The 19,038-nt window shown below is 37.8% G+C and overlaps 2 protein-coding genes across 2 annotated transcripts; one reads left to right on the forward strand and one right to left on the reverse strand.

Annotated features, from left to right (window-relative positions):
- Positions 1-809: 809 nt before the first annotated feature.
- LOC137287091 (ATP synthase subunit g, mitochondrial-like) lies at positions 810-3,633 on the reverse strand. The gene is made up of 3 exons (XM_067819222.1): positions 3,496-3,633; positions 1,765-1,925; positions 810-1,072 (listed from the first exon to the last, which is right to left on the reverse strand). Exons 1-3 carry the CDS (start codon positions 3,566-3,568, stop codon positions 944-946), a joined length of 363 nt encoding a protein of 120 aa, XP_067675323.1. The 5' UTR covers positions 3,569-3,633; the 3' UTR covers positions 810-943.
- A 3,940-nt stretch (positions 3,634-7,573) lies between these two features.
- LOC137287097 (lathosterol oxidase-like) lies at positions 7,574-16,920 on the forward strand. Its single transcript, XM_067819236.1, has 4 exons — positions 7,574-7,688; positions 11,390-11,616; positions 12,462-12,594; positions 13,870-16,920. Exons 2-4 carry the CDS (start codon positions 11,407-11,409, stop codon positions 14,433-14,435), a joined length of 909 nt encoding a protein of 302 aa, XP_067675337.1. The 5' UTR covers positions 7,574-7,688; positions 11,390-11,406; the 3' UTR covers positions 14,436-16,920.
- Positions 16,921-19,038: the final 2,118 nt, after the last annotated feature.

Here is a 19,038-nt window from a genome sequence, read left to right on the forward strand (position 1 = left end):
CACATCAAGCTACTCCTTTATTGATAATACAGTGGTCAATTTGTATGCACAGAGTTTTGTGAAAAAAAAACCCCAAATTTAGTAATAGTGATGTCCCAGTCTAAGTTAACTTAGTCTCAGTGTATTTTGTTACACTCCACCACTGAGTCTAACAAAACCTAGTAGAACGTCGCATCAGGTAACCTTTGAACGTCCAATCAAACGCGAGGCGGTTAAATAGATTTAACCAATCAGACAATGGCTACTATTTACGGATCGGAGGGACTTTCAAAATATTCAGGTCACTGACACAGATCTCTCCACAAACATATCTGCATATAACACAGTTATTTGACCTGCAGTATATACGCTTTGGGGTTTCTGTTGCCATGGTTACCATTAGCTAATATTTTCGCCAGATAACTTCCTCGAGTATTGCCAAAAACACTATTTTCAGCAACTGTTTACTCACCGTTGTCATGGTTGTACGTACGCCATGTGCATTACCCGGAAGCTAAATAGCATTTGGAATCGTTTGGGTACGAACCTTTTCGAGATTAAAAGTTCAAAAGGTATGTGCGACTGTCCACTTTCGTGATTTGGTAAGCTGTGTTCTGATTGGTCAATCTCAAAGGTTACCTGACGCAACCTCCCATAAGGTTTTGTTAGACTCTGGAGTGGAGTGTAACGAAAAGTACTGAGGATAAGTTTACTTAGACTGGGTGAAGTCCAAACCTGTGCCCATCTCCCAAATCTATTGCAGATGATTCCAAGAGATCCAAGCAGACTCCAGCATTAGTGGTACATACTGAACAACAAGAACACCCTCCTAGATCTTATATTTTTTAATACACCTAAGAAAAGGTTCCATGAATAATTACAAACTGATGGAACATCGAAAGTTTGGATCTTGATGGCAGATGTCTAGCAGTCCAATCAACACACACAGCCTCAATGATGCACACTATACAGAGCCTTCGTAGTGGACCGCGCCTGGTATATAATAACCTACGATGTTTCTCTTGCCAATGATTTCGCCAATGTAGAACCACATGAGTACCTCTAGACCCACTAATGTGTTCAGACCTGCTTGCTGCAAAGAAAGAGATACATGATTCAATCCTTTTGATATCTGAAGTTCAGCTATTAAATACACGTTGGTGTAACAGGTGAGGTGAAATGGGGTTTAATGTCTTACTTAAGAATGTTTCACTCATTTGACGATGTGCATGTGTGGCTAGTCATAAGCTAGTGATATAGATTATAGTAGTGCAAGCTCACTGAGATCCCATGCTACAGTTAAGCATGAATACCCTACACAGATGCATCATGCTGACTCTCAGAGTCAACCAATCCTTGTTGTGCACCAGAATGAACAGCACCAGACAGGGACCAATAAGGTCCATATTTTCTTTTGAAATGACGTGGCCAGAGAGTGAGAATGCTATCTTCCACTCTCCGGGCGGACGCTGTTACCACTATAGCATGGAGGCGGTTAATTTCTGTAACAGCGTGCTCCACGCCGCAGTAGAAAAGTGACACATCGGATCTCTCTCTCTCTCTCTCTCTCTCTCTCTCTCTCTCTCATATATATATATATATATATATATATATATATATATGAACATGTACAGCAGTCTTATTCCATTACAACAGTAAACATAGGCATCTTTTAAGATAAAAAAACCCCAACATTTATGCTGGAATGCCAAGATCAACATGACATAATTACATTTTGGAAATGATTATTCAATCAGCTTTTGGTACCATGAGGATGTTACTCACCCTAACTGTGAGCTGCTTCCACTTCCCTGTGCGTGCCGACACAATGATGTTGTTGATCCCCTCCTGCACCTGACCCATCTCGCCTAGTGATGGGGGCTTCATCTCAACCTTTGCATACTTCCAGAAAGTCTGCAGACGTGGGATGGCATAGGCTTGAAGACCTAATTAAAAAACAGCAAAATATAGATAAATTACAACCTACAGATTGAAACTATATCCACAATTCTGCTGGCAAACACACAGATGTTTAACCCCTGCAAGAATCGAGTTGGTGTAAATGTAATAGCTGTCAATGGCCTATTTCACTGAAGAATTAGGATTTGGCTGAAACTCTGTGCAGCTCAAAACTTACACGTGATTATTAACAGCCACTATCATCATATGTGCCACTGAACCACGACAAAGTATAAAGTGTACTGCCTTTTAGTTTTATTTTCTGTCTTGCTTTTGTGATACTAATGATACTTCTTGATAAGTGAAACAATAAGATAATTGATGAAATCAATGCATCAAAAAGATATTGTGACTAGTACCAAAACCAAATTGTGTCAGTAAGTGTGAGGCACTAAACTTTAATTTCAACTGCGACAGGATAATACTACTATAACCCTGACAACATACATCAGCACCACAGTGAAACCAGTTAAACTTTTATTACACTGGCATTTCCTAGTTTCCCAGCACCAATAATATTGTATGAATGCTTGTTTTCAAATGAAGAGACTCTTGCTCTAACATCTGCACCTATCAACTATTGGATCCATCAGCTGTATTACCACTCTTGACTTTGGTAAAAAAACAAGGTCGTCCACCTCTGACTTCATGAGGCATCTCCCATTCTCGCAGCACGAGAAAGTAACGTTATGAAGTGTAAGGAAGAGGGATCTTGTCTGAAGGCGCAAGTTACGAAGTTAGTAAAAACCCACCAGTATTCATTACATTGAAAAATTTTGATCTTTTGCAGACTTGGACACTTCCTTCTTACCAGCGAGTGATATAAAAAAACTGTTAAGTATTGTGCATCGGCGATCTCGGCAGAAAACGTGTTTACCACCAGAATAGGAGACGGAGCTGTGTTTCCAGAATGAAGAAAACTGTGTAGACAATCTGAATGGCAAAATGCTGGGTCCCTTGTCATTTTAAGAACCTTTGGATTAAAGTGCACAGCAGAATTCTGTGCATTATTTTAAGTGTAGCAATAACCTATACAAAGGTAATTCCTTTGCCATGATAACTAGGCATTTCTTGACCTTGGTCAGCTGGACTTGAACTGCTTGAATAACAATCTATTTCAGTTCGCAGTGATTATTTACTGTTGAATTCACTTAAAACACGTCCCCAGGTCATATTCATCAACTGGTCACAGAACGTCTACGGCAAAGGACCCGTTTATTTGAACGTAATTGATGAAGAATATGACATCAACATACCAGGCACACAATCAGTAATTACTGTAAAGTGGTGTTTGATAGGCAGGAGCTACCTGACCCTTAGAATCGTAAGAGAGAAATCGCACCCATGCCACACCACTTACATTGTGATCATATTAAGCCTGCTGACATTCGAGTTGGTCAATATCCTACATGATTCCACAAAACCATAACAACTTTTACCAAGGTCAAGTCAATACCACGGAGGATTCATCAAGCTGCCAGCGAAATGAGGTCACCGAACACACACTATTTGGAGAACTAATAACCGCGATAGACTGCTATGTTTCTGTATAATCACCCTTAGCTGAGTTCCCTGTCTTTGTGACAAGGGACATGCCCATTCGCGACACGGCTGCTGCAGCTTTCGCCATCTTGAATCGAGGCCGAAACGCTTTCAACACGTCACGGATGTTTCTCCTATATCTCGGATACGGTAGAGCCGAGTGCAACAATCTCGCTCTCTTCACGATATATTCCGAATGAATGCCGCATGGAAATCTAAGGGGCATAACTCTTTATAACTACACGTTCTTGCTTTTGCAGCAAATAAAAACGAGTAAGAAATTCATTTGTTCGGATCAGAAAATATGACTTGACACAGCGTGTCTTTATTGAACGTTTTTCATCCCGTAGAACTAAAATTAAGAAGCACTTCAATAACATGAAACGCTATGATCTTGGTCTAATTACGATTATATTATGTTCAAAAGAGAAATAATGTACGAATGATTGAATTCTCTTCCAGATACATGCCGAATGCAGTATGACAAAATGCCGTTTATACGACATCAATAAATACATTTATCGATATCTCAGATCCGATTTTTCGGGTAATTGTATGCTTAGATGTTCAGTAATTCAATGACTAACCTACCACGAATTACCGATAAAACACATTCAGTCAAAAACATTTCTGTTGATATCTTAAAGTCGGATTAATGATCTCAATGGTTTACTTCTGACTACACACAATCATCACAAAAACATGTTGCTATTTCATATCCTTAACTTGGATTCTGCTATTATAATCAGAGCAATTCTGGATCGATCCATGTTGAACGAGGAATTCTTATATCACAAATTTTATTCATAAAGTTCACCTTTAGTTTAATATATAAAATTAATCATTGTGGTAGATAGAACTTTGTACATAGGTATTATTTCAGTGTTTTATTTCTGAGTACAAGTTTATATACTGATCAGTAGGATAGTTAAGCTAAAACTAAAAAGTCGCCTTGCTGCGAATGAACCGGTCATGTGTCCCTCAAGCCCTTAACAAACCCAAGACATGACGTGCTCAAATGATTGGCCAAGTTCATGGTCTTATTACTATTAGAATGTTTGTAAATATATATCGCGAAGTATATTTGGCTAGACTGGTTGTAACCTTACTGTGTATTGTATGCTAATCTCTTCACAACTACTTGTAAGAACTATTTCAGCGTTGATGGTGGTATTTTATGTACTATCAATGTATCGCTATTTTTATAAATGTTTCAGGGTGAATTATCGACTAATAAATGCTCCATTGGGCAATAGCTCACACCCATAGTATTTCTTTGTAGATAGTAGCTTTTACTGTCCTGCTTCGTCATGGTGTCATTAAATCGAATGAATCATATGAACCATTTCTTTATTTTAAAAAATGACTTATTTACAGAGTGAAATAGGGCATAAACAAGTAAAATAACTCACCAAACCACTATGAAATTTGTTATGGTAAAATTACGTGGGCAAAAATAACTATTCCCCTCAAATCCATGTAATAGGTACATATGCAATATAGTTTCGATTATATTACACATTGAAGACTCTCTTAGAACACTGATGTCAAAACGCAGCCCTTTGGAGATGGAGTAGATGCTTTAAAATGGAAACGTATGTGAGGTATTTGATTTACTGTTGCGATATACAGTGTATCTATAAAATATATATTGCCTATGCAGATTCTGATGTAATGGGGATACTAGGAAAACAAGGGCAGCATATCAACAAGCTTAACGATCAGTCTGTTCAATTCCAGTGTCAAGACGGTCCTACATTATGACATAGAGCAATGTCCAGGACAGGACAAATTTTATTCATTGCATCTTCTTGAGCGCATTTTACTTTACTGCGTTTCGAGCCTTATCCTTATCTGTTAAGCCTACTGCTCAGTTCAGCTCAACCTGATGAAGGGGCTAGGATAAGCCCCGAAACGTCGTAAAGTAAAATAAACTCAAGAAGCTACAAACCATAAAATTTGTCTTGTATTATTACGCAAACTTCTAGATGTCTTTGAAGAATAATATTTATTCCGAGAACCCGGGTTCGACTCTCACATATCTGCTGAGTGAAGCTCTTATGTGCCTTGCGTCGTGATAGGAATACTTGTTTTAAAAGTACTGCAGGAAATAGAGAGAAAAAACTGTTTTAGACTGTTACTCTGTATCCCTAAAATTACACAGTTAAAGAAACAAGAGATTGTAAAAAAATAAATAAAATAAATGACACAGTCGCAAACAGCGTATGTAGAAGTAAACCATTTCGGCCTAAATGGACTTTTGGGATGTGTATTAGGATATCCAGAAAGTATGTTTACTCGTAAAATCTGACAAAATTTAGACAAAGTAAGAACAGCTGTTAAAACAATATACCTGTGAATGCGGCGTAAAACTAAACTCGCTCAGTCAAAACAATAGATCAGACTATAGATTGTCGTAATGTCACAAAGCTAAGTAGGACGACGGACCGTCGGCTCACTTGGCTTGGAATGCACGTGCTGCCTAAAGGCACAATGGGTCATCTCAAGGGGAATTTTATGCTTTGTTTATGTGCTTTGACTGTGTCTCTTTTATTGATTAATTTCATTAAGTTCAGTTGAGATATGTAAAAGTATGATATCCATAGAAAAGATTAAATCAGTCATTGTATTAAATGTCTCAATATATGGACGTGGAATGACCACCCAAAGGTCGTCAGGACTGATATTATTTGTAAATTGTTATGACATGCCGTGTACTTTCCCATCTTACTTGCCCTCGAACATTATTGTACTAGTATCTACGGTGATATCTCAATGCCCGACCCAACCTGGGTCACTCCTCCTGCTTTTACTTTTGAGACGACCCCTTCTATCTGTTAATTTTATAGTGATAGTGAGACACCATGGAGGCATTTTCAGTATTAAAGTTATAATTTTTACGCCAACCTTCGTTTATAATGAAGCTATTTAAATTTCAAGTGTCAAAATAGGCATTTAAAAAGTGTCCTTTGTAATGCAATAGCATCGAAAACTGATTTCCATAAAGCCATGGTCTGTTCAAAATATGTCGCTTTGCAATTTTTATTTCCTACAGTACTCTTTGTGTTTTATTCATACTCACTAATTTAAAAGGTTGATACTACTTATTCATTTTATTCGAACTGCAGGTCCAGTTATTACTCCGCATGTACACAATACACCTCTCATTATCATCACGTCAGGGTATTCGCATGACCATAATGAACTCATAATCTAAATTATTACCACTGATCACGTGGTATTGATAAGTCAGATAAGTCTCTGACGCCGACACGCATAAAAAAGTCGACATTACAGTACTCTGTATACACTGTATTTCCACATTTGTAAAAAGGTTTAGTTTGTGTGTGTGTGTGTGTGTGTGTGTGTGTGTGTGTGTGTGTGTGTGTGTGTGTGTGTGTGTGTGTGTGTGTGTGTGTGTGTGTGTGTGTGTGTGTGTGTGTGTGTTGGGGTTGGGGAGCAGCGCTTGGAGCAGACATCTAGCTCTATAAAAATACACTCATTATAAGACCCTTGTAAATTCTGTTTTCCTGTGTAGGGTTTACTCCTATAACGCAGACCTCCTAAACCGCAGATCTCACTGTCTAACGGAATTTGGAATTTTCTGCATGGAAGGGTGTTAGGTAACAGACCCCATGTGATGTGATCAAAATATGAAATTATGTAAGATCTTGCATTGCACAGGGAACAATCTTCAAAACAAGTGTTTCCGTTTTTGTGTTTGTTTTTTTTTTGTATTTGTATATTTTCCATTTGTTGGGAACACGCACATGTATCTTGTGATGTTTCATATTGCACTGCACACTTATTTGTACATTGCATGTTTCAATATCAGCATACATGTATTCCAGTGGGTGGGTCAGATATACGCAGTCTTCATAAAGGGTTAATCCACTACTGATTAAAATGTATTGGGCCTCATATCTAACCTTGCTTTTAATATAGGCCACAGACTAAGAGTAATCCTGTGTGAGGATGACAAATAATAGATCAAGACATTCACTGAAAACGTGATTCTTCCCATGAATGTACCACTGTGCGGTATGGTCATTTATCGTACGGCTCTGGCTCGACAAACTTCAGCCAATCAGTGGTCGTGTAAGGGCATTACGCGATTACAAGATGGCGGTAGTTCTGTTCGTGGGGTAGCCTGTTATTCTTCAGCACGAACTTATACATCTGTTTCAAAGGTTGACAACTGGCAAAGTGTAAGTGTTACTGTTTCAAAGGCAGAAACAGAAGGTTTTACTGAACCTGTTTAGTTCCCATGGCTTTGTGTTGATGGTTATGTGGATGGAGGATGACAGCTGATCGGTCTACAGGGGCCTGGTAGAGGTTGGATCATTTGTTACTGTCACAATTGGTATTCGATATGTTTGGTTTGTGTTTTGATTTTAAAAAAAGAAAAACTGCACATTTTGTGACATGACATGATATATAATGCTTGCTGCTCTTTCGTGCCAGCTGTCTTGTTGTTTAGGGAGAAATTGTTGAAATTACAGAACTGCTTTCATCGTCAGTTGTGAAATTAATATGACCAGTTGGTATTTAAACTAAAACAAGTTATGAATGGACAAAATTGTTGTGCCTGAAATTCAGAGCAGAGTATGTCCTTACCTTAATGTTTCTGTATCACTGGGAAACTGGAAACTTTATTTGACCATACTACCTTTCACACTGTATTAGTTAATCTAGTGTATATTAGTATATATTTGGGGAACAGGTCAAAATGTCCACACGACAAAATGGCCACAACCCCTAGTCAAAATGGCCACACAAAAAAGTCAAAATGGCCATACATTGTTTTATTAGTTTTTAATGCTCATGACATTTGTATTATTTGATATCAAAGTGTGAAACTGACAAAAGAAGCTATATCACACAACAAAACGGTGTTTGTTATTGAGGTACTTTCCTAATTAATACTTTGAGACTGAGGTGGATGAGAAGTTCACCCTTCTCGAGACTGGCTCACAGAAGGGGAAACCTCTACTGATGGAGTCTAGTGGACGAACCTATGTCCAAAAGGCACTCTAGCAATGTTTTCTTATCTACCACTTGTAGATGTTTATTTAAAACATTGCAATGTTTTCTTTCTTAAAACATGGAGATGTTTAATTAATCCCTCAATGTTTTCCTCCTTGATACTTAGAGGTGTTATTTCAAGACCCTTTAATCATTTGGTAGTGTTCTGATAACAATACAATACGTAAACAACTTACTTACTTGACTCAACTCAGTGTCATGATACATTACTATATAATGCTGGACAGATATGAACATGATATCACTTACCTCTATCATGGCTGTAAAGTGAGTTAAGTGTACCAAGATCGTCAGGAAAAACCAGCATGTTAATGCATTTGCATGTGATGAAGTGCCTTGCAACTGTAATTCATGACTAAGGCGGTTTGTTAATTACTGTTTAGCATGTGATTACATTCATAATTAAGATGCCTCATTATCTGATTAAGCCTTAATTGATTGATTATTTGTTGATCGCTGTGTTTATTGTAATCGTTCTTATACAATCATGTGGAAGGTGAGTATAAATAAATAATAAGTAATGCTGTACATGAATATAGGACATGGACATATATATTTGTTAATTCACTAGAATTAAAATGGTCTCACGAATGACACATAAAAATAAACAGTAAAGAGGTGTTTGTACTTGAAAAACATGCATAAATATATTTGTTATCTGTTGAAAATGATTTAATATTACATGTGTAATAAACATCAAGTTTTGCCTGATATAACTTCTTATGTCGCTTTTTACAAATAAGTATAAATGATAAAATAATAAAATAATGTATGGCCATTTTGACTTTTCGGTGTGGCCATTTTGACTTTTTGGTGTAGCCTTTCTGACTAGGGGTTTGTGGCCATTTTGACTTTTTTGTGGCCATTTTGACATGTGGCCATTTTGACTGGGACCCTATATTTGGAGCATAAATTTATGTAAACAATGCTACAAAATGGGTTTTGGTGCTCATTCTATAATTATATATATAGGAAAATGTTTCATACCATATAGCGCATAAACCAAGCGTTACCTATCTTGACCAACAGTTGTATGGGAGATTGTTATCAGATAAGTCCTGGTTTACCCTCAAGAAATCAGAAAAGTCCTGGTTTACCCTCAAGAAATCAGAAAACTTTGCAGTGTACATGGTTGTATGAAATAAGCCGTAACATCACCCAAGTCACAGAGATTTTCATGCATTGCATGGGAAGGGGTCATCTCATAAGTTAGTTGATCACTGTACAAGAATACCAAATGCCATAAGCACATGCCTGGGGTAAATTGAACTTCTAGCAAAGGAGGCATAGATCAGGTTCATGACTTCAAATAGTTTAAACGTCGTGTTGTTTCTGGATATGAACCCATTGCAATTAGCCCAGACGAGCTCACAGTGCCTGACTGGTGAACGGAGGACAAAGTGACTATGTCGAACAGCCAGGTCATCAATGTGGTGCTGGACTGGATTTTGGGTACTAGGAACTCGCATGTTATGGTAACTAGCGTTATCCATGGTAATGACGCTGAGTTTGTCTAGGGAAGGCAACAGTTGGTGTTCAAACCAGCCCAAGAATACCTCACCATTCATTTCATGGTTATATTCCCCTTCTTTGCCTTGAATACACGATCACACCCCTCTGTCAAGCCCTTGTCAGAGGTGCCTGAGTGAAGGATGACCAGACGCTTGCCCTTTCCTGATGGCAGTGCAGGCGTGTCAGCTTTATACCTTGCCATACCTGTCACAGTAATGGTTATGTGACATCTCCCGATGTGCTTGGGACTAGTCTTCCAAGTGGGTTCATATTTGTAGCTTCTACAGAGATTTTAGCTCTCATAGCCTGTTGCTATGTGTTGTGTATTAAAACATAGTTTTGCCACAAGTACTATGTGGGTAGACCGATGGGGGTCACGGTTGGATGAACATTGGTCAAAAAAAGAGTGAGTGTGTGAGTGAGTTTATTTTTACGCCACTTCAATATTCTAGCATTATCACTGGGTCTCACACATTGTACCCATTTGGGGAATCGAACCCAAGTCTTCAGCATGACGAGCGAGCACTTTCGCCACAAGGTTATCTCATCACCCCCAGTCAGGAAGAGCAACAATATATCTGTGGTTCTGATACTTTTCAAGGAGTGCTCATTCCTGTATTGAGAAACGGATGTATACCTGCCTTGGACAACCCGTGAAGATCCGGGTTAGAATTGATCTTCAGCAACCCATGCCTGTCGTAAGAGACAACTAATGGGATTGTTTGGTCAGGTTTGCTGGCTTGATTGACACGTGTATAGATCAATGCTCATGCTGTTGATCACTGCATTGTTTCTTCCAGATTCGATTATTTACAGACTGCCACCATGTAGCTGAAATATTACCGAGAGCTCTGTAAAACTGAACTGACTCGCTTCCTCACTGCCTCGGACAACTTTGTGATTGCTGACACAGTGATTTAAGCATGTGCTGACACAGTGGTTTAAGCTGTGTGGACACAGTGGTTTAAGCATGTGCTGACACAGTGGTTTAAGCATGTGCTGACACAGTGGTTTAAGCATGTTTAGGGCAAACCCACTTAATGGACGATGGTTGGCATCACTTTGTCATTTGTCTTACTAATGTTCAACTATGAGCAGATTTCATCAATTGAAATTAATTATATGGATGCACCATCTTGACAGAATAGGAAGAATGATTAGATGATGGGAGGTAATTTCAAGAGCATCATGACATCAACCTGTTACAATGTAACTAAAACAAATTCACACCTATGAACACCATCTCAGAATGCAATATTTTTCAATATGATGATGTTCACAATACACAGTCTTTTTGGGTTTTAATGCAAATGTTTCTCTCGCGTTACCAGATTACTATTGATGTTCACAGACTGATATTACTGCATCATGGATCTGGTTCTGAATGTGGCTGACCACTACTTCCTGACTCCCTATGTTTACCCTGAGACGTGGGCGGAGAATGACCATGTACGTCAAGTCGTCAGTCTGCTCGTCATTGCCAATTTGGGGGCATACCTGCTCTACCTGATTGTGGCATCATTCAGCTATGTGTTCATATTTGACAAGAGACACCTGCAACATCCTCAGATATTAAAGGTAAATCTAGTAACTATTTAGGTTATTTCAGATAAGGTCAAAAGGTAAGTATAGTCCATTTGGCTCAAAAGCGGGCTGATACAGTGCAGTGTAACTTGAAAACAAATAAACATAACATACTCAATGAAACTCTGATCATAATCAAAACATCATACCAACTCTGTGAGGTTTTTGAGGAATTTTTGTCCTAATAATAAAAGTGGTGTTTAACAAACTGTCATTAAAATAGACACAGTTCACTGTTTGTTACGAGGGAGGAATTCAGAGAAAGGCACAGCCAGGTGTTCGTAAAGCATGTGTACAAGTGTTGAGAAAGTTGTTGATGGTACCAGGATACACTAGTCATGGGCTGTTATCCCTACTCTGATCCTGGCTTTTGTATTTAATCAAAATCAAAATACGAAATGCTTACATCATAATAGACCATGGTGAAGTTATTTTCATCCTGCTAGTGAAAATACAAATTATACTTAATTGAATATTTTATTTTTTATGCAAGAATTGTTATTCAACTGTCAAATATGCAGATTGCCTGCCAAAGTGTCAGTGACTGATATTTGGCTGAATTTAGGGTTCTGTTTGTTGTGACTCAGACTGAAAGTTGAATATTGTTGTTTCACTTCTATCAGATTTCTCCTTGTACTTAGTAGTATTAAAACCAGTTGTTTAAAGAAATAAAAAATATGGCTGGGTTAATATCATGTAGCTAGCCTCTAATACTAGTACTATGGAACTTTTGTTTCCCACTCTGTAAGCTATATATAAGACTGTGATTAAATTGGACATATTACTGCCATGAACAGTATTCAGTGTTGTACTTGTCTGACTTGTAGTTTGTTCCCCAGAACCAGGTGTTCCTGGAAATCCAGGTGGCCTGCACCTCCATCCCCTTCATGAGCATCCCCACAGTCGCTCTCTTCTTCCTGGAGGTTCGTGGATACAGCAAGCTGTACGACTCAATGCAGGACACCAGTCTAGGTCAGGTTTTACACCATACTTCTCTAACACCTTATCTCATCATCATTTTTAGTTTTGAAACTTGCTTTAAGGTCACATGCAACCAAATAGCAAACATAATTAAAACCCAATTATCACTTATTCATGATATGTAAGAATACATTGCTGATAAACAAAAAAAACAAACCAAAAAAACAAAATTATTGGTGTATAATTGCAAATGAAAAGTGCAGTATTCTGTACTTGAGTTTACCGCCCTCGAAACAAAGCAACCACAATAACTAACCCAGTCAGAGTCGGTGGATGTGCACTCAAGTGTAGCAAAGCCTTTTCATTGGCTTTTGGTTCATTTGCAGATATTTTTAGCCGGGTCTTTATTTATGGCTTATAAGCCAAATAGGTGTTGACTTCAAATTGCATGTGGTCAGTGATTGAAGTTGTGCATTGCATATTGTCATTAGCAGACAGGCAGGCAGACATATTTCTGTCAATAAACCAGACATCGAGCTTTCTCTGTGACAGAGCTTGCTTATTACAATGAATGTGTTTGTGTTTTTTTTTGTTTTTTTTATATGTAACGAGTAGGTTATTTATTTGTTTGTGTACACAACCGAGATTAGACTACTGCTCCCTACCTCATACTCTGGGCAGGCATAGTGATTCAAGCTCTGTGAACCTACTCACTGCGCATGTGTTATGAGTGCAATGAGCATAGCTGTTGAAACCATTTTTTTTCCCCTTTGCTGGTGAATCGTTTGTACTCCGATTTCATGGAGTTTTTTTATATAATTTTTTTTTCAACATTATTGGTTGAATTAGCATGTTTGATGATTTGTTTTGGTAAGTGCATGCTGAAAGGTATTAGAATCTGCAAAGTTGTATTTTGGTGACTAATCTAAGGTTTATCTGAAGTTATGCAGTTTAAAATTACCCGATGAGCACTCATTTCAGTTTACTGTCTATTGGTGAATAATAATATCAATAGGCAGACATGCAATTATTTAAGCACAGTAAAATTGTTTCAGGTTTCTCGAACACAAATGCAGGATGTTAGCTGAAAATATGAAAAAGTAACGTCTACCAGTGCCAAGTACTAATTAGAGCGGTGGTAATCTTATCAAAGATGTGGTAGCACACCCTGGTTGACAATGTAATGAAAACCACAACATGTATGCGGGTATAGTGTCTGTTCATGACAAGTTAGGAGCATAACAAGCCTCAGGTATTGTGTAATGTGTGTTCAAGCTAGCTGGTATTGTTCATAAAATGTCAGTGTTCATCTAATGTCTGTTCCAGGTTGGATCGGTGTGTTCTCGAGTGTGATTACATTTATCCTGTTCACGGACATGTGCATCTACTGGATCCACCGCTATCTGCACCATAAGTATGTGTACAAGTGGCTGCACAAGCTACATCACAAGTGGAAGGTCCCCACCCCTTTTGCCAGCCACGCCTTCCACCCTCTGGATGGCTTCTTGCAGTCCCTACCCTACCACATCTATCCCTTCCTCTTCCCCCTACACAAAGTCACCTACCTTTGTCTCTTCGTCTTTGTCAACTTATGGACCGTGTCCATCCATGACGGAGACTACCGTGTTCCCAGGCTCCTCCGTCCGTTCATCAATGGGTCTGCACATCACATGGACCATCATTTGTTTTACCTGTACAACTATGGACAGTTCTTCACACTATGGGACAAGATCGGGGGGTCCTTCCGCAGCCCCAGTGCATTGGAGGGCTGTGGCCCACTAGACGAGGTCAGGAAGATGCAGAAAATTAAAGATGGAGAAAATGGGACTGTGATGAATGGAAATGCCAAAAGTCAGAATGGGTACAACTTGCGTAGTCGGAAGAATAGTTAAATGATGTGATACAGACATGTGAAGATGGAAGGAAAGAGGAATGTGAAATGATATATCCCCTTCCATGTCCAGATTTCAGTATGTTCATGTGACATAAAGTTTATGTTCGGTGTATGCTGCCCACTGTGTACTGGGTAATGAACCCCAATTTAACTTGACCCTTGCCTACATTAACTGGTAATTTGACATGAATGTTTGTCCATTTATGTCTATTGAGTTGAGATAATCCTGTCAAGTGATAATTCTTATTCCTGTTACCATGACAACAGTAAATTCACCCATCCTGGCATTAATGTCTACTTATTTTAGTACAAGTACCTTTTAATGTGTACATTTTGAAATCTTTTCCTTGCTAGTGTTTACACAATAGTATTTTTTTTAAGTGAAAACTTTGTAGACGTCGTCTAATCATAGTTTTTTTTACACCATAGATTTTCAGACGTCAGCGATCACTTGGGGTGTCATGAGGTGTTGCATCACTCTGAAATTGTAAATCCTATAGTGATGGTTTGTGTGTAGGATAATGTTATGTTTGTAAGCTAGTGACATGTTCTATGATTGGTTATTCAGTAACCAAAACAACAACGGATACACTAAATGTCCCATAATACAAATATGTATTTATGTGTATAGTATATAAAAGAAATAATATTCTTTAATGGGTAATGTTGTCAGTTATGTGATCACTGCTAATAGTTAACATAGGAATTTGTTACATGTCTGTTTACCTATTAAGATCACTACAGATCATGTCTATAGAATAGTGCAGACAGGAACCGTACTATTTTTAGAAATACTGGAGATATCTTTTAAAGGAGTGGTTTGACAGAGTAAGTCACACAATGTGAGTGTGTGTCCTGCCACTTGTGGGAGATAGGCCTTAAGTAAATGGCCAAATATTGTTTTGAATAAACAAAGAATGAAAAATAATGGATCAAAAGCAGTTCATTTTTGTTACAGATATTTAATCCCCGTTTTTATGTTGCATTTTATGCATGATTTGAGTGATGATATATATCAGCATTGTTGTTGAGTGAATGCTGTTTGTGGTCTCGTACGTATTGTAGCTGTTTTACTTGTGTTGTCTTCTTTCAGTATATGTCAGGCCCTATTTATGATCATCATTCCAAAGATCCAGATAATCTGTGTATTTGTGTAACTACGCTAATTTATTCACCATCACCCCATCAGCTCCTGTATCTTGAACACAAATAATCTGGGAAAGATACAGCTGCACTATAGTACGTTGACGCTGTGTGTGACTGCCAAGTCTATCCTGTGTATCAGGATATTTTATACTGAACGTTTCTTGTAAAGATGGACTTTCCTGTTGTGAATAATGCTGAAAGTGCTAATCAGTAGCTTCAAAAGCTGCTGGAAACCATGCTGTTGAATGTATATTGTATTTGTATGTTAAACCAAGGTGGAATGAACATATTGAATACAGTAAGAGAAATATGTTTGTATCCAGTGCAAGTAATAACATAAGGATAAACCTCAGTGGGGGTGGAAGGTTACCTGAAGCCCCGTCACAACAGACATCCTGTTTCTCCTTGATGACATATCATTCAGTTACCTTGGTAGTTGAAAGCCTAACAACCACTTGGACCTCAGTACTATAAACAGTGCCTTTGTATTTGCCAGTGTAGTCTGCCTGAATGCAGGGCTCTCTCATTGCTTGAGTAACTGAATGTACATTTACTGGTCTTCTGAATGACTGAACACTTACGTTTTCTTACAGATATTGGTGTATGTGTGAAGTAAATCACGCTACATGAGAAAAATAGAAACAGTTCTTTAATGCAGGGTTTGATTTAAGCAGTTATGAAGAAGTTGCACTTGCGTCTGAAACAAACTCATATTTGTGGCCATTTTCACTCTGTGCATGTTAACATTTTCAAGTTGTCAACTCCTTTAATTTATGTAGAAATAGTCGTGCTACTTATTGCCTTGTATTCCTTGGTTGAGTGACTTACTGCAGGTCCATATAATTTTATCGTAGTGTTCTCAATCATCAATACAAAATTTCAAGTATTACATATACTGTTTGTTATGCAGCAGGTGCAATTTGTTTTTTTTTCTGGTGCAACATGTTTTTTTTCACCTAATGTTGCAACAGTGAAAGTAGGTTTCATTTCCTTAAATCAAACCCTGTAATGAATTAAACATCATGTCAGTAATTATCCCCAGTGATTTCTTGTGACCCCTGAAAGCACATGCTGGAGTTTGTTCATTTGACTACTGACGAGTCAATTCATGGCTCATTTTAAGTAATTGAATTGTTAATCTGATTTCTGTACAAATTAAAGTTCTGTTGATGAACTCATTAGCAAAGTAGATGATCCACAATAATGGGAATCTGTTGTACAGAAAATACAACATAGGTATTACTGATAGATACTGATGAAAGAAATAAATATCTGTGATAATGAATTGTTATAATACTTTTCATCATACATGTCAATAAAAATCTGGAATTATGAAAGAGTTTGTGTTGTTGACGGCTGTGTCATCTTTGTCCAGTTCTACAGGAAATTCAAAGGCATCTCATGATTCCTGTTTTGAACAGGAACAGGAAACACATCCTTTGTAAATTCTTATACAAATTATTCTTAACAAATTTCATCATTTAAAAACATCCTTCAACTTTTTATTCAAACATCTTTCTCTCTGTATTATTATTTAAATGGTTGTCATATATATAAGTATATTTACCGAGTCATGTATAGATTACACAACTGTTGTTAATACAAACATACCCTCACCAATGAGGGGGTGTGCTGCACTGTGGCAGTAGGGCTCAAATCTGAAGTGTTCTCAAGTACACTACAATCCTGGTTTAAGCTCGTAATAGAGCTGCGATATGATGCAATATTGTCTACACACAAGCAAACATGGCTCAGTTTGTGTTATTCGGTTATGCAATTGTTTGTGGATTTTACAAAGGCTTTATGCACTACACGTTGAGTGTCTTTATTGCACCACAAGGAGTCACATGCTTAAAAGCAATTCTTGTTCCTGTGCACACTTGCCACACCTTATTGTTATGTAGATGTCCATTACTACGTGTGGAGGTCAAGTGCGCTATTGTAGCACAGAAGACTTTACGTATCTGTTGGGGTAATGCCACAATAGCTTTATAAGTTCATTTCAAGTTGGTATTATGGACTGGTCGTTTAAACTGGTTGAAAGTCCATTGATCTGTTTGAGTGTCACCAGTACAAAATGTTTCTTCTGCCTTACTTCAGGGAGCCTATATAGAGGGGAGAAGAAACTCCTCGAAAAGCTGATGAACGTATGTCTCGGGTCGCTACGTAACCAGTGTAGCCAATATGGTGGCAGCGTAGTGAGCCGGTTTATTTTCAACAGCTGATTAAGTTCGCTCAGTGTTGTAACAACTGAAATCCTACTTATAGAAGATAGGTTAACTATTTTGTCACTTCAGTTTAAGTCAAGTAATTGGTATTAGTGTCCGTATTAGGACAGCAGATTTGTAGTAAAGTTTCAAGTCAGCATGTTATAGCTCACTGGCTTCTATTCTCGATTTACCGCGAAGATAGTAGACTAAACTGTCGCGATAAAAACTTCTTTCACACATTCGTTTAATTTTTAAAAGGAAAACATACCTTTAGTTGAAAGGTATTTGCAAGTAATGACTTAGAAAATGGTTAGGGTGTAATTGAGGTGTGTGAAAAATATGACATTTCGCCGATCTGCTCTGATCCGCCATTAAAACGCTATACGCCCTTGTTTGAGTATTCCAAGTTACTTCTTCAAAAATATCCTTCACATACACCTTTAATTCATATGAGGGGAATATACTATTTGCTGAAATGTGTTTGCAAGTAATAGTGAGTTTGAGTTTCATGACCTAAAAAGGAATGTTAGGGTGTATTTGAGGTGTGTGAAAAATGTGACATATCGCCGACCTGCTCTGTTCCGCCAATAAAATACTACACGTCTCTGTTTGAGTGTTTCTAGTTATTACTTCAAAAACATCTTTCACATACAACTTTAATTCTTATGAGGGGAATATACTATCAGGTGAAATGTGTTTCAGAGTAATAGTGATAGTTTCATAATCAAAAACAAAATGTTAGGGTGTATTTGAGGTGTGTGAAAAATATGGTGTAGCGCCGATCTGATTCGCCATTGATGCTAGAGGGTTATAGTTCCATAACTTCTTTCTTTCTTGATGATGTTATTATTTGACAAAACTGGAAAGGTGTCTTAGAACGCCTTGTGACAGTTTTACATATTATTTTTGAGGGCAGTGTGACAGTGCCAGGTAACATTTTGTCCATTCCATTCACCGCATGCAATAAGATATCTGCATTAATTACTAATGTAGACAAAAATGTCTCAAAGTAGATTTTCTAAAAGGACAGCTGATGTTAACACGTGTTCTCGCGATACTTTTGCGTTCTTTAACATGTTTTGGGAGGGAAGGTATCATTTATTCTTTCATTCATTCACATATGTACATCTTTCTTTTATTCGTTTTCTTTGTTTCTTTCATTTATTCACATAATTCTTGGTCTTAATTCTTACTATCATTCATTCATTGTAAAATTCCGACTGATACAATAAACTGGCTGAAGTT

The sequence above is a fragment of the Haliotis asinina genome, chromosome 1 (genome assembly GCF_037392515.1).
Source record: "Haliotis asinina isolate JCU_RB_2024 chromosome 1, JCU_Hal_asi_v2, whole genome shotgun sequence".
NCBI lineage: Eukaryota > Metazoa > Mollusca > Gastropoda > Lepetellida > Haliotidae > Haliotis > Haliotis asinina.